The sequence below is a fragment of the Clinocottus analis genome, unplaced genomic scaffold, assembly GCF_023055335.1.
Source record: "Clinocottus analis isolate CAN_PGR_092001 unplaced genomic scaffold, fCliAna1.0.p SCAF_9, whole genome shotgun sequence".
Lineage (NCBI taxonomy): Eukaryota > Metazoa > Chordata > Actinopteri > Perciformes > Cottidae > Clinocottus > Clinocottus analis.
The window spans coordinates 5752862-5777122 of record NW_027176251.1 but is presented as its reverse complement, the minus strand read 5'-3'; the positions used below and the strand labels follow the sequence as shown (position 1 = coordinate 5777122).

The 24261-nt window shown below is 40.7% G+C and overlaps 4 protein-coding genes across 8 annotated transcripts; all 4 read right to left on the bottom strand.

Annotated features, from left to right (window-relative positions):
• Nucleotides 1-341: 341 nt before the first annotated feature.
• LOC137781141 (uncharacterized) lies at nt 342-6882 on the bottom strand. Its single transcript, XM_068569724.1, has 4 exons — nt 6701-6882; nt 6388-6580; nt 887-1038; nt 342-763 (listed from the first exon to the last, which is right to left on the bottom strand). Exons 1-4 carry the CDS (start codon nt 6872-6874, stop codon nt 578-580), a joined length of 705 nt encoding a protein of 234 aa, XP_068425825.1. The 5' UTR covers nt 6875-6882; the 3' UTR covers nt 342-577.
• Nucleotides 6883-10530: 3648 nt separating this feature from the next.
• Nucleotides 10531-12059, bottom strand: LOC137781592 (protein S100-A1-like). The gene is made up of 3 exons (XM_068570453.1): nt 11924-12059; nt 10851-11005; nt 10531-10758 (listed from the first exon to the last, which is right to left on the bottom strand). Exons 2-3 carry the CDS (start codon nt 10986-10988, stop codon nt 10597-10599), a joined length of 300 nt encoding a protein of 99 aa, XP_068426554.1. The 5' UTR covers nt 10989-11005; nt 11924-12059; the 3' UTR covers nt 10531-10596.
• A 993-nt stretch (nt 12060-13052) lies between these two features.
• Nucleotides 13053-15294, bottom strand: krtcap2 (keratinocyte associated protein 2). 2 transcript variants are annotated; one of them, XM_068570435.1, is made up of 5 exons: nt 15190-15294; nt 14395-14549; nt 14059-14122; nt 13687-13753; nt 13053-13573 (listed from the first exon to the last, which is right to left on the bottom strand). In XM_068570435.1, the coding sequence occupies exons 1-5, from the start codon at nt 15191-15193 to the stop codon at nt 13453-13455; spliced, it is 411 nt and encodes a 136-aa protein (XP_068426536.1). In that variant the 5' UTR covers nt 15194-15294; the 3' UTR covers nt 13053-13452. The 2 variants fall into 2 exon arrangements, with proteins under 2 accessions (XP_068426536.1, XP_068426537.1); XM_068570436.1 differs by having other exon boundaries at nt 13313-13573; nt 14395-14546; nt 15190-15273.
• Nucleotides 15295-15881: 587 nt separating this feature from the next.
• tmem107l (transmembrane protein 107 like) lies at nt 15882-23810 on the bottom strand. Of its 4 annotated transcripts, none has more exons than XM_068570834.1 (6): nt 23719-23810; nt 23413-23533; nt 23233-23300; nt 17033-17133; nt 16401-16497; nt 15882-16233 (listed from the first exon to the last, which is right to left on the bottom strand). In XM_068570834.1, exons 2-6 carry the CDS (start codon nt 23497-23499, stop codon nt 16164-16166), a joined length of 423 nt encoding a protein of 140 aa, XP_068426935.1. In that variant the 5' UTR covers nt 23500-23533; nt 23719-23810; the 3' UTR covers nt 15882-16163. The 4 variants fall into 4 exon arrangements, with proteins under 4 accessions (XP_068426935.1, XP_068426936.1, XP_068426934.1 ...); XM_068570835.1 differs by having other exon boundaries at nt 23413-23516; XM_068570833.1 differs by lacking the exon at nt 16401-16497 and adding an exon at nt 16580-16676 and having other exon boundaries at nt 23413-23810.
• Between the last annotated feature and the right edge of the window lie 451 nt (nt 23811-24261).

Sequence of the window (24261 nt, the reverse complement as noted above, 5' to 3'; positions counted from 1 at the left end):
CATGTTTGTCCCATTTTTTAAAATCATAATTGAAAAGCCATAATTCCCTCGTGCATTGAGGGGTTGGTAATGCAATACTTTGAATATACAATAGAGGGGTTTTATTTATGCAATTGTACAAGGACTTTCATGACATGGAATATATCCTCTTTCTGTTGATGCACTAAAGAAACAGTGACAAGATATATGCTCTGAAGAACACAGCAGGTGATGACTGTTGAATGTTTGATGAACTCACGCCTGTTTGCCCCCACAGCAGTGACACCAGATACCCAATAACGACACATGTAGATAGAACAAATCAAACTTCATTGCTTTTATTCATTTTCAGCAAAGTAATAAATGGAAAGATCTTTGAAAACCTGTTGAGAGAGGTTCCAAGGCAGCGAATATTATATCTTGCATGCACTTTCAAAACATAAATAACAAGTTTGATTTGAATGATGGATGTGCAAATGGATCAATACAGCATCATCTGGTTCCAGATTCAGCTGTCACATATAACATACACTGTAAATGTCAGAAGTATGAAGCATTTTTAAATATATTATGATGCTACAAACATTTTAAGGGTTATTTAGTCTTGTTCATCTTCTGCTTCTTTGCCCTTGCCTTTTTTGCCACCCTTGCCTGTCTTCTTCTGGTAGTAGCATTTAGCGAGGTCACTCACACACCGACAAAACTCTCGGAAGTTGACCTCGCCGTCGTGGTTTTTATCCAGCATGGCCATTGCTTCCTCAATGTCACCCGGATTAATTTTATCCTGGAGAACACATCCGCAGTTAAATAACGATATGAAATGCACAAAAGCACAAGTGAGTAAGAGGCAGGACAATGTATTTCATGAACAGCCGTGCACGTAACGTGAGCACGTTCAGTCTCTTACTTTCAACTCATCGGATTGTATTTCCTGCTCCAACACCTTTTTCAGCTCTTCTTTGTTTAACTTTGGTTTCTTGCCTCCATCCTCCGCAGCATACTCCAGAAATATATCCACAATGTTTGTGATGACCTGGTCCAGACGAGCCATGGCTGTAGCTGGAGAAACCAATTGATGAGAGTCATTAACAAACTGGCTAGAGCAAATACCTTCAACCAAAAACATCCTGTGTGAACAGAAGATACACTTATATCATCACTTTATTAATTTATATAAATACATCAAATGAGCATAGGATGCACACCTCAGAATCAACAAAATAAAGTACTCAACAAATGTACGCATAGCACTGAGTAAAGTTTAAATAAGTGCCATGACACTTCCATTGCATCCTCATAGCATCTGCAATAAATGCCATGTTTTCTTTGCTTTCCCCGTCTTGCCTTCCACTGGGACTCACCTTAGAGTTCACGTTTCCTGGGTGAAGAGAGAGTCTGTATCACCAGCTGTTCCAGTCGAGACTGTTGTCAGACTGAGAGGAAAGCCTCTTAATAAAGAGTAGACGTACTCTGTCTGGCCCACCCACACGGGCATGCACTGAAAATCTCTCCAATTCCCACCCACCCACCCCTCCTCCACCCAAACTTGTTTCCCCGAGAGCTGTGCCATAGCAAAGCAAGCATCAAGTAAAGCCTGTACTTTTGTTTGTGTTGGATATAGAGCAACTAGTCGTGTGTGTGTGTGTGTGTGTGTGTGTGTGTGTGTGTGTGTGTGTGTGTGTGTGTGTGTGTGTGTGTGTGTGTGTGTGTGTACTCTACATTAAGGAGCTGCTCAGTGTAGCCGTCTGGAGTAAACATCTCAGAATGAATGGAAAGTTACAGTGAGTTGGTGTAATCCCGCCCAAAGTTGAAAAGGCATGGCCAAATGTGTCTTTGTTTAAAGGCAATTTGTCTGCATGGGCATCTTGTCCATCCTGTTGGCCCTAAAGTTTTGCATGACATTTAGAAGTTTGTAAATGTCATGCAACTGTGGCTGACATCACAATGTAAAAAGCTCATTTTGAATTTTCAAAATTCTTTCTTTTGAGCAGCCAATACTTAAAAACCTGTTTTAGCAGTGCCAGTTTTATTTGATTTCTTAGTAATATTGGAATAAAAATATAATATGTTCTTCTGCCACCATCAGAGATCACAATGAAAACCAATTGAAAACTTTATTTTTCTGTCATTTAGTACAACTGTAAATGTCCTACTTGAAACTAAAAAATATCACTAGTGTTTGCTGGACATGACTCTGGAGTGAGTCAGTGGGAGTGATTCATTCTGACGCAGGTCACACCCCATTCATTCTGCTCAACTTTGTGAAACTCAACCTCCATTTTCCACTTGTTTGTTCCAAGGCAGCAGAACGACAGTATTTTCTTCCTCTTACCCTCTGTTGCCTCCTGCCAAGTCCCTTTTAGCTCCAGCCTCTCTTCACTTTGGCCTCAATACTTTCACTGATTGAAAACGATCAGATTCTCCTTGCAGGGGGCTCACAGAAAACAGAGACGAAGGATCGTGTGGTGTTAATTACAAAAAGTTCATCTTTCCACACCATGCTGGCTGGGGTATGAGTTACAGTTTCACTGGAGATGCTGTGCTTCTGCAGTCTGCACCATGTACTAGAACATCATTTAAAAATGAAATACAAATAGCTTTGAGCAGAGATTCAACCTAGTTATCAAAAATAATCACACAGTATGCTGCTTTGTCTGTGTTCCTTTCATGATCAAAACAATCCACCAAGCAAAAAAAGGTAATCCAACACTGGTCAAAGTATGGGTGTGGGGTACAGGTTTCTCTACATTGTAGTTTGCACAAACAAAAGTCAAACAAAAGGAGGTAAAAGTATTCCAATAGTCATGTTCAGTGTGATGTATACCCGAAGGTTTTGCAAGGACAAAACTGTCAATGAAATGCTCTTGTAAAAACGTTTAAACATCACAGCTACAGCATCATCCCGGATTAACACCTGAACAAATATATTCTCACAGTATGCTGCTTTGTCTGTGTTCATTTCATGATCAAAATAATCCATCAAGCAAAAAGTTAATCCAACCTGTCAAAGTATGGGTGTACACACCAGACAGGTTCCTTTACATTGTATAGTGCACAAACAAAAAGTCCAAAAGGTTTAAAGGTAGTCACTGTGACATCTCCTTGTCATTATTAAGGCAAGGCAGGTTTATTTGTACAGCACATTTCAACGACAAGGCGATTCAAAGTGCTTCACATGAAACCTTTTAAAGCAAAACATGATGTCGATTTAAAAACAGTTAAGAAAAGATTAAAACAGTAAAAAAAGAAGAAGATAAAGAAAAAGAAAATGAATGAAAGTTGCAGTGCAGTTTATTAGGAAATGAAATGCAGTGGTGAGATGCAGCAATTGAGTCTAGTTCATTTAAATGCAACAGCAAACAGAAAAGTCTTCAATCTGGATTTAAAGGAGCTGAGGGTCTCAGCAGACCTGCAGCTTTCAGGAACCTTCACACAAAAAAGGAACCTTGTTCCAGATATGTGCAGCAGAAAAGATGAACGTTGCTTTTCCATGTTCAGTTCTGACTCTTGGAACAGAAAGTAGAGCAGAACCAGACGACCTGAGGGCTCGGGATGGTTCATAAGGTAGCAGCTGATCACAAACATACTGTAGCCCTAAACCACTCAGTGCTTTATAAACCAGCAGCAGGATTTTAAAGTCACTTCTTTGTTTGACAGGAAGCCAGTGCAAAGACCTCAGAACTGGAGTGATGTGATCCACTTTCCTGGTCTTTGTGGGAACTCGAGCTGCAGCGTTCTGATTGGCTTTTTACAGAAGCCTGTGAACACACCGTTACACACACCATGTCAGTATTTAGACAAGTTTCTCCAAATCCTGTTGAGACATAAGTCCTCTCACCCTTGATATATTCTTCAGGTGATAGTAGGCTAACTTTGCATTTGTCTTGATATGACTGTTCAGGTTGAGGTCTGAATCCATAACTACAACCTAGATTTCTGGCTTGGTTTAAGGTTTTTAACATCAGTGATTGAAGCTGAGCGCTCACTTCCAATCGTTCGTCCTTGGGATCAAAAACAATAACTTCTGTTTTATCTTTATTTAATTGAAGAAAATTCTGGCACATCCAGATGTTAGCCAGCCCTTGTATGAGATTATAGTCCCCTGCTGATATAGTTATGCAGATTTCTGTGTAATCTGTATAATAATGCTAACACGCATAATCTGAGCCAGTGGAAGCATGTAGATGTTGAACAGAAGAGGCCCCAGTATTGAGATTTGGAAACCACCACGTGTCATCCTAGTCAGCTCTGATGTGTAACTCAAATGGTGAAACTGGACAGAACACTGAGTGTTTTTTTTTTTTTTTTATAGTTGTCTGACATCTAGTGGTGAATTAAAGGCATGGACGGCTACTTAAAGAACAAAATCACCACGTGTTCAACTTACTTCTTAAAACGTATGGCAATCATTGATTAGTGAAGAAAGCAATGCAAATAGCCAAAGATGGAAGGTGTGAGTAAAATTATTGTCACTTCATTATTTATGAAATATTTATTATAATTATTTATAATTAATTGTTTCAAAAGTAGTCAGTTAAAATGGTGAGGACAATTTTAATACATAGGATGACATTTGATACTTTTGTTGAATTCAAGATCACGTTTATGCTACAAAATAAATTACATTAAATATCAAAGTACACACTAGTGAAACAACATCACACCATGAAGTTATTATGTTCAAACCAGCAATACGTTCCAGCATTTTGCAGCAAGTGCATACAATGCATTCATTTTTTTCTTTAAGTTCCTCTTCCTCAGTACACCTTTACTAGAATTAACCAGGAAATATGACAATTAAATAGAAATTACAGACAATGTATGAAAAGTCAATGGACACTGTGGAGGTTGCAGGCATTAGTTAAGTTGCATAAATATTGTGCATTTCTCCAGACAGCGTACAGCTGACGGTGATGCAAATACAGAATGCAACATGTGAATGTGTTTCATTTGAGACACTTAGCATTCCGGGACAACGATACTAACCTTACAACCATAACTCATAACGACATCCTGAATGCTTTGTCTGTCTATACTGATTATTACTTACAAGCCGTGTCGCGTGCGTCACAGCCATACAGTGAGTTAGCATGCACAATGCCATAATTAAACGCCCCATATGTCAAAACAACTGCACATGAAATATTTTTTTGAACAGTATTAGACGATGTTATTTGTTTCCATGATATGTTCTGTTAGCATTTGGCACTACTTTCTTTAAAGGCTTCAGCAGTTTCCGGTTTTACGCGCTCGCTCCCCGCTAATAAGTCTGCTCTCAGAGCGTTAACTAGTCTCTCAGAGACTAGTACAGTGTGACTGTACTGCAGGAACAGGGACCACAAACACATTATTCGCCGCTGACACTCATCGAAAGTCATTCCCCCCAAAATGTTCAACGTTTACACGAAACATGTGTAAGCTTAGCTATAATATTGTGTACGTAAACAGCTAGGGCTTTTATTGTGGAGGGAAAACGGAAATGGAGGATTTGTTAGAGTGAAAAGGGAGACAAGAATAAAAGTGATTGCCGTCTTGTCTCACCTAACGGAGCAGCGTGTTCTATTATAATAAAAGTATAGGCGACACGTTTGGTAAATGTCAAGCTGTAAATGACAACTGACTGTCGCGCAATTTAAATCTACCCATTATGCGTGCGCACTGATATGAAACGCTGGTTAATGTAAACAGGCTGTACAGTACTTTGTCTGAATTACCCCCCACCCCCTCTCCCCGTGACTCTCTCAACCAATCAGAATGCGTGATTTGATCTACCCGTATTATAACTAACAACCTTTGTTTAGGTAAAGTGCAGTCCGTAAGTTATCCGTTGTTACATTGAGTGTTACTTCTGGAACTCATCTCTTGTTCTGAGTACGTCTGTGAGTGTGCATGTGTGTAGAGAACAAGTTCTGACGTTCAAACAAGCCCTGTTAAATTCTGATTTGTATTTCTTTATTGTTAAGATGTTTTGCACTGTCAGTTCTATTTTGTAATTAAAGGTTGCAAATTAATGTTTTAAAAGATGGTCTCCGAACAGACATGTGCTGTCCTCTTTGTACCTAGTTTTTATGTCAGTTACTTGCCGTTTTAAACAATTGACATGGTGTTTCTTATAAAGCACTGTACTTACTGATGGATTATTAGACTTTATGCTCTGCACCATGTCCTTTGAACTTCTTTTCATATAAATGTATTTTCTGTTGACTTCTGGTTGGTGCAATAAGTTGCGTCCATTTAAAGATGGAGCGACTTTAAACGATCCACGTGCCCAAGACAGATGGTGCAGAGCGTTTATAACTATAGACAACCAGAAGAAAACTCCTTGATGAGAATGAGAATATTTTGACCCAGATATAGTAAAAGAGTCATCAAAACAGAAGGTTATAGCGTGTCAAATGTAGTTTTTACTTGATAATCTGGCACCCATATGAGTTACAACATACTCTTCGTCACTGTTTGCACTTGTGAGCATGAACATTTTCTCACAGGACATTGAGAGGCCAACGACAAGGGACATGAACTCTTCAAAGTCCATCTTAGAATCTTTGTTTTGGTCCAGATCCTTCCTGATGTTCTCCACAGCTTTGGGGTCTTTCTGGCTCTGAAAGAGGGGAAAAAAAAAAAAAAAAAAAACAAGTTCAGGGTGCAAAATGGAACAAAGGTAAATTATGCACCGATTAGATTTAAACACAAAAAAAAAAAAAAAAGGGCAGATTCTTACTTTCAAAAAGTTGGGCAACTCAGTCTCTATTAGTTTGCCCACTTCTTTCTTGCTTAAGGTTTTTCCATCACCTGCTTCATTTGCATAGCGATGGAAGATGGTAATTAGGGACTCCATGCACTTCTCCAACTCAGTCATGGCTGCACAGGAGAGGACTGAAGGGAGGAAAGACATGTCTGGGCAGGAATGTATACAGTTTTCTTTACTACATCAATACCTCACAGCTGTTGTAAGTTACTGTGTAATATTTTTAAATTAATAAGCATAACAAATTATTCCCTAAAATATAGTTAAACTATCAGATAGGTTTTGACCTTAAATACCTTGCAACAATAAAGCAGACCTGCGACTTGTCAGATGACGAAAATCGGCAACGACCAAGCGCATTAGAAAAATCCTGAATACAGACACCAAGTGTCACGTCTGGACTATAGTGAGGACTCAGATGCAGAGAGTGTCCGTGCTCACGCTTTATTGTGTCAAAGAAAAACGCTCTTTACGAGGTAAAAACAACTAGCAGGGGTGGGCAAAGTAGGGCCCGCAGGCCGTATACAGCCCGTTAGGAGTTTTGATCTGGCCCGCTGTGTGTATGTATATATATATATATATATATATATATATATATATATATATATATATATATATATATATATATATATATATATATATATATATATATATATATATATATATATATATATATATATATATATATATAGCCTGGTGGATATACCCAAATTGCCATAAAAGTCAACAAGCAGTAACTTTACACAGCTATAGCCTAAAATCCATTGAGCAGAGCTACTTAGCTGTCAGGGATAGGAACGTCAGTCCTGTCAAACTGTCGTGAAGAGTTCATAAATGAGTTCAGGCTATTGGTCCGGCCCTCCAGAGTTTTTTCTGTACCTCATGTACCTCTGGGAAAATAATTGCCCACCCCTGCTATAAAGTATAACAAAAATTCACTCTGCATAAGACAAAAAAACACTAGACTGGAAAGTACAAAGAAAAACACTCTTTCAAGGCAACACTACTCACGGTGGAAACACTGCTACTGTGGCAAGGCCTTGGGTGAGACGGAGAGGAGACACTTTCACACAAGACAAAGGGAAGACGCAGACTATAAGCAGTATGAGGGTTATGGGGAACAGGTGGAAACAATCAGGAATCAGGGAGACAATAAGTCCAGTAACACACAAGGAAGAGGAAAGGCAAGTGACCTGAAACAAGAGGGAGTTAAGCTTTCAAAATAAAACAGGAAATGACAAGAGAATAACCCAAAACAAGACAACCCTCACCACGGTGTGACACTGAAGTGCAACAAAAAGCAGCTTTTGCGTATCCTTAAACTTCACCGCAACTTAGATGTATAATCTTCTTCACGTCAACAAAAATCAGTTTTCTGTCTAAACTGATACAACGTATACATGAAGGCTACACGACAGTGAGTGCAGAAAGAAAGTGTCATAGTAATTATAATGAACTCACCAGGTCACAGAGAGGCAGAAACTGTAGGTTGAGATTTACTAAAGAGTGCAGGGCTTAAGTTTATTCAAGATTTTATAGTTCACTGAGCAACGCCCAATATGATAGGAGTATAAAGAGAGAGAGAAAGAGAGCAAGAGAAAGAGAGACAGAGAGAGAGAGAGAGAGATGTTCAGTGTGATGTATACTCGAACGTCTTACAAGGGTGTGGACAAAACTGTCAAACTTGTTACACTGTCGCAGCTGCAGCATCATCCCCTCAGCACCACTTTTATTAACACCGAAATAAATCTATTCTTAAATAAAAAGTCAATGGACACCGTGGAGGTTGCAAGCATTAGTGAAGTCACATGAATTAAATAACTTGACACTATATTGATGTAACAATATAGACTAGCAGCGGGTCCATGCACCAACACATTTCACCGTTTTTACTGGGTAGTGAAGAGGCAAGCCACGTTACTAGGCAACGCAGCGGCTGATGACCCCCGACCTCTGAACAGTAGGATAATCTAATCGTTTTCAATCAGTGAAAGGGATTGGCCTTGATGGGTTGCTTCTTATTTGTCCACAGTACATATTGACTGGTCAGAGAACGAAAAGCACAGGCTTACTGAGGTCACCTGTTAAATGGAAGAGTGAGTCTGTGAGGGCCAATAATAGTGCCAATACAAATGGGACGGCACTTTGCTGCAACACATCACAATACCATGACAATGTCAAAAAATATTGTAGCCAATTGGGGTTATTTATTATTATTATACTTCACATTTTCCAGGTTCATTTTCTCACAAGGGTAGAAGTAACGTCAAATCATGAATTTACTCAAAAGACCTTCAATAACCAAACAAAATGTTTGATGAATAAATCTCTCTCTCTCTCTCTCTCTCTCTCTCTCTCTCTCTCTCTCTCTCTCTCTCTGTCTCTCTCTCTCTCTATATATATATATAGTTTCTGCTTGCATTCTTTTGATGTCATGTGTTTTTATATCCCATCTTTAATCATTAATGTTGTTGTGTAAATGTAATTTGCCAGACTAATCAGACATGCGCTGTCTTCTTTGTTCTTTTATTTACGTCTCCATACTCCCACTGTTGCAATACATTGTGGGTGATTCCCTTGGGTAAAGTCTGAATCTAATGCTGATTCATGGAAAGGGTTCATAAAGGGCTGAAAATGTCTGCCACAGAGTCCTCAAACACTCAACAATGTGACAGTGGGACGGAGCTAAACCCTTGGGGTTTTGCGGGAGCGCGCCTCAAAGTCTGTGAGTCCGTAAGGGTGGAGATTGGAATTGGGCCTGTGAGCCAGCAGTCACGATACCAAGAGTCCTGAAATCAAAGCAGCTGCATGGAATCCGGCCATCATTCATTTCATTTTTACACATGTGCTTCTCTACCTGTGCAATTCCACGCCGCTTTTGTTTCGCTGTGAAGACTTACTGGGGTACAATAAATAGCACCATCATTTATGAGATTAGTACCACCTGTACAAACTGGCCACAATGCTGACTGTTCGTTGGATTCAACCCTGACTTTAAAATATGTAGAATCATTTTTGTAGCATAAAAGGCGCCTTTTGTCCTCTCTGCCATGTATTTAAGGGGTCGTGTCCTTTTATTCACAGCAAGATCTCTCTGCTGGTGATGTCAACTATCCTAAGAATCAGGCTGAGAAAGACAGAGAAGGCTTTTGTACAATCACTGCCAACAGGCAAATAAAAAAAAATCAGTTGTCTTTTAGCATCTGCTTTATATAACATTGTGGGTCTTCTAAAGGGCTGTACTTTCTGATGGATTATTAGACCTCATGCTCTGCAGTGCACCATGTCCTTTGCCTGCACTTTGAACTTCTTTTCAGATACATGTATTGTCTGTTGAATTGTGGTTGGTGCAATGAGTTACATTCCTTTAAATATGTTCATACTTAAAATAAAAAGCTAATAGAGATACTATAAGAACATTCAAGTTAGAAACACAGAGGAATGAACAGTTTGCCATCTGGAGGACGACCATGAGAAAACCACCACGGTCTCCAAAAATCATACACCTTTAAACCCCACTAAATCTTCGCTGCAGCATGTGAAAGGCTGCTTATTTTCACAACCATAACCCATAATTCATGAGAGACAGCCATGTGGTGCTGCACCCAAGTCCAAGCAACATCTGAGACCCAGCACATTCCCATATTGAACCTTTTGTCCACCTTAATTGAACATTTTGAACATTCAAGGAGTATTTACGGGTAAAATGATGATTCAGATGTGAACTACAACACACCTGTTTATTCATATTAATGTGAATCAATGAATCAATCGAAGAGTAATCAAACAAACAGAAGGTGATATCGTGTCAAAGGTAATTTTTACTTGGTAATCTGGCACCCATATGTGCGACAACATTATACTCTTCATCACTTTTTGCACTTCTTCTGTTGATGGAGCACGAACATTTTCTCACAGGACATTGAGAGGCCGACGACGAGGGACATGAACTCTTCAAAGTCCACCTTAGAATCTCCGTTTTGGTCCAGATCCTTCCTGATCTTCTCCACAGCTTTGGGGTCTTTCTGGCTCTGAAAGAGAAAAAAAGTTCAGGGTGCAAAATAGAACCAAGGTAGATTATGCACATTGATTCGAGATTATATTTAAAAGGAAAGATTCTTACTTTCAAAAAGTTGGGCAACTCCGTCTCTAATAGTTTGCTGAATTCTTTCTTGCTTAAGCTTTTTCCATCACTGTCTTCATCGGCATAGTGATGGAAGATGGTAATCAGGGACTCCATGCACTTCTCTAACTCAGTCATGGCTGCACAAGAGAGGACTGGGGGGGAGGAAAGACATGTATGGGCAGGAATGTGTTTGGATGTATATATCGTTTTCTTTACTACCTCACTGCTGTTGTAAGTTACTGTGCAGAACAAATTACAAGTGAATAAGCTTAACAAATTTATCTTGGTTATAGTTTAAACTACTAGATAATAAATAAAATAGGTTTGGACCTTAAATATCTTTCAACAATAGAGCAGAAAAACTGTAAAGTGGAACATTTTATTTGGTTACTTTTTTAACTTAATCTAGACTCTGAAGGTTGTATTAAAGCAGAAGGCTTCTCAGTGGTGGAAAGTAACATTAACTCAAATACTGTACTTAAGTATACCTTTAAGGTATTTGAATCAATGATTATAAATCTATCACACAATTGTGATACAGGCCAATGCATTCTGTATGAATACTTTTACTTTTTTACTTCAGTAAAAGGTCTGCAGATTTAATGTAACTCATCCAAAAATAACACATTGTTCAGAGAGGATTAGGGTGTTGGTCTCACTGGCACTCAAAGCACATTCTTGGACTATTAGACATCCCGTTAAAGCTCATAAACTACCCTCCTTATCTCGAGCCGCTCTGCCTTTTCCTCCCATTCCACCATTTTTTGGTTGAGTTCCAAAATAAAGATGCTCTTTTCCGAAAATGGAAGAAAAAGAAGGAAAACTACGTTTACCGGGAACAGAGGACGAGCCGCGAATAGTCAGAGGAGGATTAGAGAAATTATAAATACAAATATTACATGCAACAAAAAGCAGCTTTTGAGTATCCTCAAACTATACAGGAACTTAAATGAATAATCTTCTTCACGTAAACAAAAATCTGTCTTCGACGTATGTTGTGTATACACAAAGGCTACACAACAGTGAGCGCAGAAAGAGAAATAGTGTCAAAGTAATTATAATGAACTCACCAGGTCACAAAGAGGCAGAAAGTGTAGTTTGAGATTTAGTGGAGAGTGCAGGGGCTTACTGGAAGTTTTTCAAGATTTTATAGTCCGCTGGGCAACGCCCAATATGATAGGAGGAGAGAGAGAGAGAGAGAGAGAGGGGGGGGGGGGGGGGGGGGGGGTAGAGGGATAAAGAGAGTGAGTGAGTGTGCAAATAACGGTCAGGCCTGCAGGAGCAAATACCACAGGACCGTCACCGTCGCGACGCAAATATCTTTCAAATGCGACGCTTTCTTTAAATAGACCCAAAAAAAATCTGTTAAAACCGTTTTCTCTTTAGAGTCGAGACGTTCACATCTAGCAAATCTGGCAGCAAAGAAATGTGTTTTTTTAAAGTTCTAATATGAATCATAATGAAGGTGGCAACGCCAAAGCATTATGAGACAAATCAGTAGAATGACACGCATATCTTCAGATATGATGATGGGACATGTCAAGCCTGGTCTTGGCCTCTCATTGGCTGAGTCAAGATCGTTAGTCAAAATAATGGTCTTTTGTACTCTGGAGGCATCTTCTGATTCAGTCTTCAATTGCATGACCCACTAGATTCATCTTTCAAAAACACAATTAATAAAATTACTTAGTATGCTCGTTTCCATGGTTCTCTTTGATTACAGTAATTAAAGTATATAATCGATAACATAATACACATCCGTTCCTAAAGCCTCTGTTGATCTAAGGAAGCTTCTATTTGTCAGAAACGCCCTATTCACACTGAGCAACAGCAGGAAGCTGACCAGTGATGCGTTGGCCACCAAGTGGCTCCACTGGAACTGTTGCCCAATAATAACAAAATAGTGCACATATATAAATCTATAAAACATATACACATTTTTACATACATATTTGACATATTCTATGGCGTCCTACTTCTTTTACCATGATTAAGTAGATCTAATTGACCATCACTCACCTCTCTTTAAGGCGGCATCATTAGATGCATTTTGATCACAATTGGTGAAATAGGAGGAAACAAGCTACCGTTTCTATACCTCCCCTACAGTTTTTCAAATCACAATGTTAGGATACACTGCACCCACCTGAGCAAACACACGGCCATTAGATTGAAAGAATGCAATCACAGTCAAAGTCTTTTACAGAGTTTAATTACAAAATGAATTAAACAAAAGCAACTGTATGTGCTGATGAATACACAGATAACATGATGTTTGAATCTCTGTGCAATCAGTGTAAAAAGAGGGATGAGAAAAGGTTATCGAAGGAATGTGATAGTCATCAGGCTCTTTGCATGGACTCAAAATGAGATCGTTGTAAAAAATTAATAAGTAAATATGTTGTAATCATGGTTTCAAAGTGGTACTCATTATACTGATCATAACTTCCCAAGTAATCTTTAAAAAGCCTGCAGAAATACACCTAGGTTTTTGGATTCAACACAAAAATACAAAATATGAAACAGCTGGTGCACTGACCATCAGCAGCTGGGCAATATTAACTGATTTACTGAATGCAAGTGGGATCCAACAGATTCATCAGTTCTTCCTTTTGCCCTTGCTGGCAGCTTTTGCTGGGGTTACTGCAGGAGCAGTTGCTTGGTATAGAGCTGCCGATACTTTGTTGATGTAGTACAAGGCAAAGAGGGAGAATATCAGGCTGAAATAGAAAGAAGAAAAAAAAACAATGGAACAAAATACATTTGACAACTACGTTTACTGTGTTGAATGAAGTTGAAGGAGTTATGGGTGATCTGCAGAGCTGTCACGTACCATGTGGTGACACAGACACGGTGTACCAGACCAGAGGCAAACAGTGACAGGCACAGGCACAGCAGAACTGGAAGTTGAGAGAATTATTGGCATATTGCACATACCGTTTGTAAGATGGTATATTCATTATGATTAATAGCTACATCTCTGTAAAAAACACTAACCAACTGTGTATTAAATGGGTTAACTCCTGCTACGAGAGGCTGGCATTATGATGTTCTGATATGCTTTATCAATCAGTGTAAGCTGAGCCAACACTTGACAAATCATAGGAAAAATCTTAGGCTAAACATCTTGCAAGCAAAAAAAGAATAACAAACACACATTGTGTACTGACAGCATGAGCTTGTTTTCAGTGCTGTTGCTACTTACTCTCTGGGAATATCTTAGCTTGGAATCCCTTCCCAAAAATCAGATTTTCCATATTATTAAATGCCTGAAAACAAAGGTTAAGGTGGAACACTTCTCAATGGTATTTGTACATCAGATAAATGCTGAGAGAAATCATGTTGAGCATGTAGGAAATATAGAAATCATGTAGAAAATGGGAAGCAGCATTTTGCTGCCACATTTGTAAAGAAAAAGGCAATAGCATGGAATGCTCATTGGAAGAAAAACACATTTGAACAACTAATAAAATACTAAAGTCTCTAAAATTGTGTAGTTGAATGATTAGCAACAGAGGATTGACTCAGTTTAATAGGATACAGTGAGGGAGCAGATGAAGAGGACGGAGCCGAGGAAACCTCCCAGGATGGTCAGCCACTCAGTGGATCCCAACTGCTTACTGAACATCTGCATCCCAGCAAACACCAGCACTGACAGCAGACTGGACAGGACCAGAGAGGTGCCTGTGTTCACTGCTGCAGGGAACATTAAGTGTTTATTGAATGACTCCAACGCTGACGCAAAGTCTTAGGATGCAGTAATATACCGGAGAAGACAGTTTTGGAACAAGATACTTCAACTTGAAATCGACATACTTTACTTACTATACTTAGCCTATTACTCTGTTGAAATAGTTCGTTTCAGTTACTGCGACGTCTCAAAGTATATGTTAGGATAGTAGATGCTGAAATTACTCTGTTTCATTTTAAACCACAATATCATCAATTCAGAAACACATCAACTTCAGAAGAGCAGTCAACATTTCTCGAGGCTCGATGGGCCGACGCTTCATAACGTAACGCCACGTCAGTGCTCCTTCGCAGACGTTATCGTCCAATTGCTGTTAGCTCTAAGCTAAACAACCGAAGTTAGCAGCAAACGCGTCGGGCTAATGTAACGCGCTGCATACACAGTGTAATAATACATGCATGTTTTTTTAGAGTAGGCAAATGCATATACAGTGAAACATTGCAGCGGGCCTGCTTTCAGTAGGTGTCTAGACGTCAGCTAGCTTGGCCATATATTTGGCCGCTGGAGATTTTTTACAAAGTCTCTGCGAAAATAAACGCGTTTGGTGAGTTGACTTGATTGACAAATTAATCATGTAATACATACCCATGGTTTGAAATAAATGCAGAGTCCTTGTAGTCAAATAAATGTGAATTGGGTTTAACTTGGTCCAGCTAGCTAATTTGTCATCAGCTCTAGGAACTAAAAAACGTTCCCACCCGGACCAAATGTCTGGTGGGACCAGTGGGCGGAGTCGTGGATAGCGGAAGACAGAAACGTATCTGGTGAGACTGGAATTTCTTCCTAAATCTGCGGAATAAACCAGTGCTAAAAAAATCATGGCACATTTGTCTCTTATTTCAGTTTAGTATAAATCTGTTTTAAACGAATACAAATACATTGAAATTTATCAATAAAGAACAAATCTGAACTGAATATGAAACCAATTTATCCCGCAGAAATAATTTGGCTTATGCTGTAAAGGAGTGTATTACATTACCATCTTTGTTAAATGTTCTCTTCTGATACGTTTGAGTCTTTTTGAGCTCAAAAAAGTTAAGTAATAAATAATACTAATCCAACATATACACTGCGTTTTACAACGTATTTATGTTCAATTAGTATTATTTTCCCTTTCTGCAATCCATCTCTTATTTAATATAATGTAATTGATAAAAAAAAAAAACCTGGTTGCGGTAAGGGTCTGCTAATCTGGGTGAAGGAGTATTGGTACAGAGCACTGTGAAACAGATGTGTCTGAATGACTTGGGTATCAAAGAAAAGACAACACACAGCAGTTTGAGAAATATTTTATTTGAGCATTCTAAGACATCCACAGTAAACTTTTGAAACATTTTCTTGATCGTTTCTTTTTCTACAACATTGTATAAAAAAAATTGCAGCGAGCTGCTTGTTATCCCTGTTTGTTTGTGCACTGTATGCACACAGTAGTGTCATCAATTCCTCTGTACCTCATTAATGAACCACAGACCTCCTGGATCTAAAATCTCTTCCTCTTCTGATTAGTCTCTTGATTGAGACTTATAGACTTATACACTTATGTTCATGAGTACTTTCTTTCATAATGGCTTCTTCTTCAGTCCGAAAACCGCTATAAACAGAAGAATCTCCACAAAAGCCGGAAGCACACTGGAGGGAGAGACAGAGACAGAAATGTAAAGGAAACAGTGCTTAGTACTACTTTCATGCATTTATATGTCATAGTTACTAATACATCTATGATTATGGAGGTTCTATCACTTTGCTCTCCGAAAGTTGATACATGCATGCACATCAACACGCACACGCACACAAACCTGCAGATGGAAAAAATAACCCAATATGTCCAGCATTCCCACTTCTCAAACACAAAGAAAGACAAAGATACGGATGCGCCGCAGTGGACAGCCAGTGCTGGGTTTAATATCAGTCAGGGAAAAAAATGTTTTTGGAAAAACAAAACAGATGATACTAAGTATACAGTATATACACTAACCTGCAAATGGAAAGGATCCACCAGTAGATGTCACACGCCCACTGCTCAAATAGAAAGAAAAGCAGAGCCACTGAGGCACTGGCATGGACTCCTGTTGCTATAGTAGACGAAGAGGCCAATAAACACGAGTTTGGAGTCATGGAATTGTAACTGACAACTAGAGTGACTTTTTAACATCACTAATCTCTTTTTATACTACCAATTTCCTTGCTCTTTTTGAGGATGTCTTATATCCTTAGCCTGAATGATTTCCCACCTCTCTTTCTTTGTCGAGAAGACACATGTCATTGTAATTGCTGCTCTTGTAGAAGTGATGTCAGAAAGGAAACAAAGGCGGAGAGAAGGGTGTAACAACAAAGGCCCCTGGCGGGAATTTAACATATACTAATTATATCGCCATCCTTTTATCAATCATCATCAATGAGACACCCGCATGATCGGTTTGAAGGATACACAGGAGACCTTGGCTGCAGTTGAACATGGACACTCCCGAGAAGAACCCAGCCAACTCTATAGCGAACAGACCGAGGGTGACCGCCAATGCCACCACCAACCTGCAACAAAGAGAGACACATTAGAGGGTGTGTTTCCCTGTTCTGTTGGGGTGCTTAAAATTAGTCTCTGTCTTGTCTCGATCTTATTTATACTCAGTCTTGTCTCTGTCTCACACCAGGAGGACCTCAGATTGTATTCCAAGGCCGGTCAAGACCACAACAGTGGGGACATCACTAAATTGCCTGTGCATAGTCTGTTTATTTTTAACAGAATTTGTGGCTGCTAATAGAAAACAAAAGAAAGCACGTATCAAATTCACATTTGCAAAGCCTTTTGATTATTTTCTCAAGACATTTCTCAGGTATGGAACACTTATGCGTTCACACAGAGGCAGTATAAAGGCAATACAAGAGGTGAATGTTTTCTGTGGGTGTGTTTATGGGAATGTGGATCTTTCAGATAAATGTACTGCGGTCAAGTGACCCACATCTGCCAAGTGAGCCTCAATTGAAATTCTGAATGCAGGTCTATTCAAGGTGTTACGGTACGGGGGCGGTACGCAGCACAGCGAAGCCAGAGAAGCTGAGCTCAAAAGCTCAAATTAAATGATATTTCATTCTCAAACGGCATATCCTTAAACTTGTAAATTAAAAGTACAACGCAGTCTTGTTCAGACTGATCCCTGCTATGTCCATGTGTATGGCCTTGAGATTTTACTGTACAGTTTTGGAGAAAATTAAATTCAAATTCAGCTTCAGTGACAATGATATTCTTAATGTCACAATTTCCAATATTCAAACTGCTATAAAAACAGATCCATACATTTGTAAAGTAAACTTACAATGCAGCCTTGTTCAGACTGACCTGTGTTATGCACATGTACAATGTTGAATATTGGAAATTGTGAAGTTATGAATATCATTATTACATGTAAGCTGACTTTGAAGTCACTTTTCTCCAAAACTGTACAGTAAAATCACAAGGCCATACACATGTGCATGACAGAGTGTTGACAGGTAGGCTTATACCTTCTGCCTACCTGCACAGCGGAATCTTAATTCTTAGGAATGAACGGACGTTCAGGCGTTTGTCTCTTCAGCCATCAATGCACGGCATTGTTTATTTTAGGACAAGCTGCTCTTCCGTGAGAGTCAGGTAAGACCGAGAGAAGAAGAGAGCGAACATCTCCCTTATAAGGTAGTGGTGTCACGTGACTTCATGCCATATGAGGCGCAACAGCGCCTCCCCTTGAACAATTGTAATTACATGCATCCATACATTTATCAACTCTTAACACTCCCACTTATGAATGACATGTATAATGTACAACTTTTACATCATAAACAAAACAAACAAAAAGGCATATTCAGAAGTCAACATTTTTACACACCAAACATAAATCCTGCAAAGTTCTTCAGCTTAAGTCTGGATGCGGGCTTTGTCATAACATCAGCGACCATGTCGTCTGTGGGACAGTAGGCAAGTGACATCTTATCTTCCCTTATGGTAGACCTAATGAAGTGATATTTAATGTCCACATGCTTACATCTTTGTCTACATACAGGGTTTCTGGCAAGCGCAATTGTCCCCTGGTTGTCCTCATAAACGACCGTTTTCTTGTACACATAGGTATCTATACCTCCCAGTAATTGCTCCAAATAAATACACTCCTGTATTGTTAGAGCTAGGGCCATGTACTCGGCTTCGCATGTGGATAATGCTACCGTGGGTTGCTTCTTGGTTTTCCAAGAGACTAAGGAGCTGTCTTTACCCATACACACACAATACCCTGTGGTACTGCGTCTGTCGCTAGCGTCCGCAGCCCAGTCTGCGTCACTATATGCCTGTAAACCTAGACCCTCTCTGCTCTTTCTGAAACAAAGCTGTTTGTCTGCAGTACCCTTGAGATAACGCAAAACATGTTTCACCGTAACCCAATGTTCATCTGTAGGGTCGGCAAAATGCTGTGATAACTTGCTCACCACAAAACATATGTCAGGACGTGTACAGGTCGTTAAGTAAATGAGACTGCCAACAGCCTCTCTGTACTTCTTCACATCAGACATTTTAGACGCGTCTTCAGAGTAGTCTAACTTTGGGTCGCATGGTGTTTCTCTAGTTCTGCAGTCCTGCATGTCGAAACGTTTCAGTATCTTTTCAACATATCTTTGTTGCGACATTTTTACACAGCCATCGGACTGGCTGAAGTCAATGCCCAGAAAATACTTCAACCTACCCAGGTCCTTCATTTTAAATCTGGTAGACAACATGTTCTTCACTTTCTCAAGACTCTCTGTATTGCTGGCTGCAATGATAAGATCATCCACCCAGATAACTACCATTACCTTTCCTGCCTCTGTAGACTCTTTTGTGTAGACGCACTGGTCAGTCAGATTCTGAGTGAAGTCGTCATCTACAAGACATGTGTGGAGCATCTCATTCCAATTACGCCCCGACTGCTTCAGGCCGTAAATTGATTTCTCTAGTTTACACACTAGCTTCTCTCCCTCTTTTTCGTAACCTTCAGGTTGTTCCATGTAGATATCTCGATCAATGGGTGCGTGCAGATAGGCTGTTTTCACGTCCATTTGATGCAGGATCAAATCGTCTTGAGCTGCCTTCTGCATCACTACCCGTATACTTGTAAGATTTGCTGTTGGTGAGAATGTCTCGCCATAATCTATTCCCGCTCTCTGACTGTACCCTTTCGCTACAAACCTAGCTTTGTACTGGTCGTGTCCGTCAATGTCCTCCTTAATCGAGTATACCCACCTTCCTCCCACTGTCTTCCTGCCCTCTGGTAACTTAGTCAGGGTAAAGGTCTGGTTGTCCTCTAGGGACTTCATCTCCTCGTCCATCGCTTCCTTCCACTTTCCCGACTCAGTTGATGTCATGGCCTCTTTAAAGGTCAGAGGTACACCACAAACGGCTCGGTAGCAATAATCTACACTAATGAGTGTACTGTCGTCATCAGTACCTTCCGTAGTGTAATCTCTCAGATACCCCGGGGCTTTACGCTCTCTGACGGGATATCTCCCACTGTCTGAGGCATGTGGCGTCATCCTAGGTTGCTTTTCGCCATCATCCTCTGACGTTGACTGTGGACTATCAGCCCGTACCTCTGTGCTCAGTACACTAGGCTGTGAAACATCTATGCTCTTGTCACAACCTGCTTTGGGGTTCAGTTCTAGCTCCTCTGTCTGAGTCTCGTTTTCACATGTTGTCTTGGTGACAAACTTTACCAGTCTGTGCTTCTGCACTTTTCCTTTATCGGGGTAGTAAACTAGATAGGCAGGACTGCTCTTGTCATGGCCGACAAAGAGTCCTTTCTCACATCTAGAATCTAGCTTCCCTCTGTCTTGCTGGTAGGCATAGCACACTGAACCAAACTTATGTACCTCGGCTAGATTGCATCTTTTACCTGTCATTGCTGTATATGGAGTAGTGCCAGTGTGTTTGTTAAAGCACCGGTTCCTAGTATAGGCTGCTTCCTGGATGGCGTAATGCCAGAGACTCTTCGGTAGATCACTGTCAATAAGCTTACATCTGGCCATCTCGAAAAGAGTGCGCCCTTCCCTTTCCGCTGTCCCGTTCTGGTGCGGGGAGTAAGGACAGGAAGTCTCGTGTCTGATTTTGTTCTTTCTCAGTAGCGTCTGAAACCCTCTGTTAGTGAACTCCGTCCCGTTATCTGATCTAATGCATTTCACAGTGCCATAAGGCGCTACATCTGCCAGGTATTTCTCAGTGGCCTGAATTGTATCACTTTTTGCTTTCAGGAAGTAAACAAGCACTGCCCCCGTACACACATCTGTAAAAGACTGCATGTACTTAAAACCATCTATGGACTCATTGTTTACTGGACCAGTTAGGTCTGTGTTCACCAGCTCAAGTGGTGTCTTTACCTTGTCAGTCGGATATCTGTTTCTCGTTTGAGTAAATTTTCCCTCTATGCACACTGCACATTCTTTATCAGGCCTACGCTTTTCACCTCTGATGTGCATGCCTTCTGTGACATCCTGCAGTTTCAAAATATCTTCGTAATTGCAGTGACCCATTATTTCATGCCATGTCTGCATATCATAGCTGACATGACATACATCGTCTACATCACACTCGGTTTGCAAGTAGTACATTCTTTGATATACATGAATATTATACCTTGTGCCACCCGGCATCACTATGACATCATTACCTTCTTCGAAGAGTACTTTGGCACCGTGAGAGGTAGCAGACTTCACTGAGAAGAGTTCTTGAGGATACGAGGGAATGTAGAGCGCGTTCTTTAAAGTCACTGTACATCGGCGGCCATCGCTGTCTATGAGGCATACCTGTGCGTCTCCCCTGCCTTGCGCCACCCCGGCGGTACGCTTCCCGTCTGCCAGTTCCATGCTGTGCCTCTCTGGCTTGAAGGTGCTGTCGAAGCTCTTGAACTTGCTCCTGTCGTTGATGATGTGGGACGACGCACCCGTGTCCACGATCAGCCCCTTTCTCTGGGTCCGCAGCTGTTGGCCTGAGAGGCTAACATCTTCGGTGTGTGCCCTGAAGGTGCGGTCTCCTCCCGCAGCTCCCCGGGCGCCATCTTGTTCACGACCCGCTCTACAGCCACCGCCGTCGCCGCCATCTTGGACACACGCACACCTGGTGCTCTGTTCACGCTCCTTCTTTGAGCATGCCTTGTCTGTGTGTCCCTTGCTTTTGCAAAAGCTACACCAAACTTTCTCTGTGCAGTCGTTCCTTCTGTGGCCCTTTTCTCCGCATCGCCAACACACTATCTCCACTGGCACGGTCTTTTTCCTTGGCGCAGCTTGGGCCCTCAGCACCCTTTCTCCCGCCTCTTCCGTGACAGGGTCTAAGTCTTCTGAAGCCTCGAAATTTCTCAACTTTGCCTTGAACTCTCCCAGCGTCATGTCTGCTGAACCATGTGTCACCATCAGTGTGAATGGCTTGTACTTCTCCGGTAACCCCCTCATGACCATCGCCATCATCAGTCCCTCACTCGGTGCTTCACCTGCACCCCTGAGTGCCGTAATGATCTGCTCAGCTCGGATAATATATTCAGTTACAGTCTCGTTGTCAGCTTTCTTCAGAGCAGTCATTGTTATATACAGGGAGACAATCCGGGGTCTACCTTTTCCGATGTAATGTTCTTTTAACACTTTGAGACTCTCTCTGCCCTTGTCCTTCGTGTCTCTGAATATTAGTCCCAAGCTCGTATTGTCAAGTAGCGGCGCCAATGCACAATAGGCGTCAGCATTCAGTTTATCATCCTCAGCCTGTTCTTCAACCGTCAGTGGTCCTTGGGGCTCTGTGAGGATCGTGCGTTTCAGCCCCGCTCCATGCATGCAGCATAGCATCCTTTCTTCCCAGAGCTCATACTCCTCTGCTCTCCCGTCAAACGTGGGCCACTTGCTCTTGCCTCTGTTTGTCATGACTTTTTCTGTTTGTAGCTCAGTTTAGCTCCTTTTCAGCCTAGCTTTAGCTTCCCGGCACTCCCGGCGCTAAACTAGCTCTTTGCTTCTGTCTGCTAGCGTAGTCTTGCTAGCAATCCGCGCACGTGTCCGTCAAAATTTTAGAATCATTCTCCGTTAGCTGGGCCCATAACCTGTTGACAGGTAGGCTTATACCTTCTGCCTACCTGCACAGCGGAATCTTAATTCTTAGGAATGAACGGACGTTCAGGCGTTTGTCTCTTCAGCCATCAATGCACGGCATTGTTTATTTTAGGACAAGCTGCTCTTCCGTGAGAGTCAGGTAAGACCGAGAGAAGAAGAGAGCGAACATCTCCCTTATAAGGTAGTGGTGTCACGTGACTTCATGCCATATGAGGCGCAACAGCGCCTCCCCTTGAACAATTGTAATTACATGCATCCATACATTTATCAACTCTTAACACAGAGGTCAGTCTAAACAAGACTGCATTGTAATTTCACTTAACAAGTTTAAGGATCTGTTTTTATAGCCGTTTCAATATTGGAAATTGTGAAGTTATGAATATCATTATTTTCATGCGTGCAGCTCACTCGGCGGATGAGGGCACACTTGACCGGAGTGATAAATGTGTGTCTGACTCTATGCTGTGCATGGTTCTCGGTTTAACTACAACCTTGCTGTATGGGTCAAATCTCTTCTTACGTTGTGTGTGTCAAATGTTTCCTTACTTCGTGTCTTCATCGTCATACTGCTCTTGCGTGAAATCCAAAGGCAAGCAAGCCTTCACGTTGTTTTCCTAGGAAACAAACATTTTAAACAGCTTTGGATGGAAAACACCAACATGCATGATTGATGCAACAATAATGCGTACTTAATATTTCACTCAGTGAATCAAATTTGTTTCTTACCCTCGACCAAAAGATTGTGACAACGATGACAAAGTGAGCTGTGATGGTCAAGAACCGAGCAGGCACGAGGCTGCTGACAGCCGACATACCGAGCAACTACCGGCCTAAACAGACGAGTACACTGAAACACAGGGCGCAAACAAAGGCTGCGCTATTTGTGTCCTGCTCATTTAGCCTTTGCACTTAGCTGCAGTCTGACAGATAAGCGTATGTTAACTTTATCCAAGGCGAACAAAAAAATGCATTGCGCGACGTTGAAGCGCAAACTAATTATACATATACGTAACCAATGTTTGAGTTACTTACTATTACGACCAACAGAACAACCAAGAGATAACATATGCACACTATTGCGCTCAAAGACGGTTGCTACAACATTTAATTTGAGCTGGTGCATTCTTAATACAGTCCGGTTTTCACTAACAACCAATAATCAAAGGTTCCGGACACGGATAACAATTGAGAGAGGACTCTTCACGTGTTTCTTACACAACACTGCCCTCTAGCGGTACTACGAAAAACTGGGCCACAAACAATTGAAAATATTTACGCACCTCTGAAAACAACAACCAGGACATTCATTTTGACTAACTGCAAAACTGATAAATAAAAAGCGATACAGACAATAAAGGAAGCGATACAATTTAAAACATATTAATTCTTATATAAATAAAAAAATCCTCGGCAAACTGCTGTTTCATGGTCTAGACCAGACCGGATGAGGTTGTTGTCAAATATGTAAAATATTGGTTAAAAAAATAAAAATAAAAATAAACCTCGGTATGATAATGCTGTAATATAACAATACCAACATCTTTTTTCTCTTTTTTTTTTTTTTTTTTTACAATG

Coding starts and splice junctions, on each gene's coding strand:
- LOC137781141 (XM_068569724.1), bottom strand. CDS start 6,874: ATGTCTTTCCTCCCTTCAGTCCTCTCCTGTGCAGCCATGACTGAGTTG. Junction 6,581..6,700: donor AGTTGCCCAACTTTTTGAAA/GTAAGAATCTGC, acceptor CCCCTCTTTCAG/AGCCAGAAAGACCCCAAAGC. Junction 764..886: donor TACAATCCGATGAGTTGAAA/GTAAGAGACTGA, acceptor TGTGTTCTCCAG/GATAAAATTAATCCGGGTGA.
- LOC137781592 (XM_068570453.1), bottom strand. CDS start 10,988: ATGACTGAGTTAGAGAAGTGCATGGAGTCCCTGATTACCATCTTCCAT. Junction 10,759..10,850: donor AGTTGCCCAACTTTTTGAAA/GTAAGAATCTTT, acceptor TTTCTCTTTCAG/AGCCAGAAAGACCCCAAAGC.
- krtcap2 (XM_068570435.1), bottom strand. Junction 14,123..14,394: donor TCTTCATCTGCTCCCTCACT/GTATCCTATTAA, acceptor CTTTGTTTTCAG/GCATTTAATAATATGGAAAA. Junction 13,574..13,686: donor CGTGTCTGTGTCACCACATG/GTACGTGACAGC, acceptor TTTCTATTTCAG/CCTGATATTCTCCCTCTTTG.
- tmem107l (XM_068570833.1), bottom strand. CDS start 23,499: ATGTCGGCTGTCAGCAGCCTCGTGCCTGCTCGGTTCTTGACCATCACA. Junction 23,301..23,412: donor TCACAATCTTTTGGTCGAGG/GTAAGAAACAAA, acceptor TTTGTTTCCTAG/GAAAACAACGTGAAGGCTTG. Junction 17,134..23,232: donor TATGACGATGAAGACACGAA/GTAAGGAAACAT, acceptor TCTTTGTTGCAG/GTTGGTGGTGGCATTGGCGG.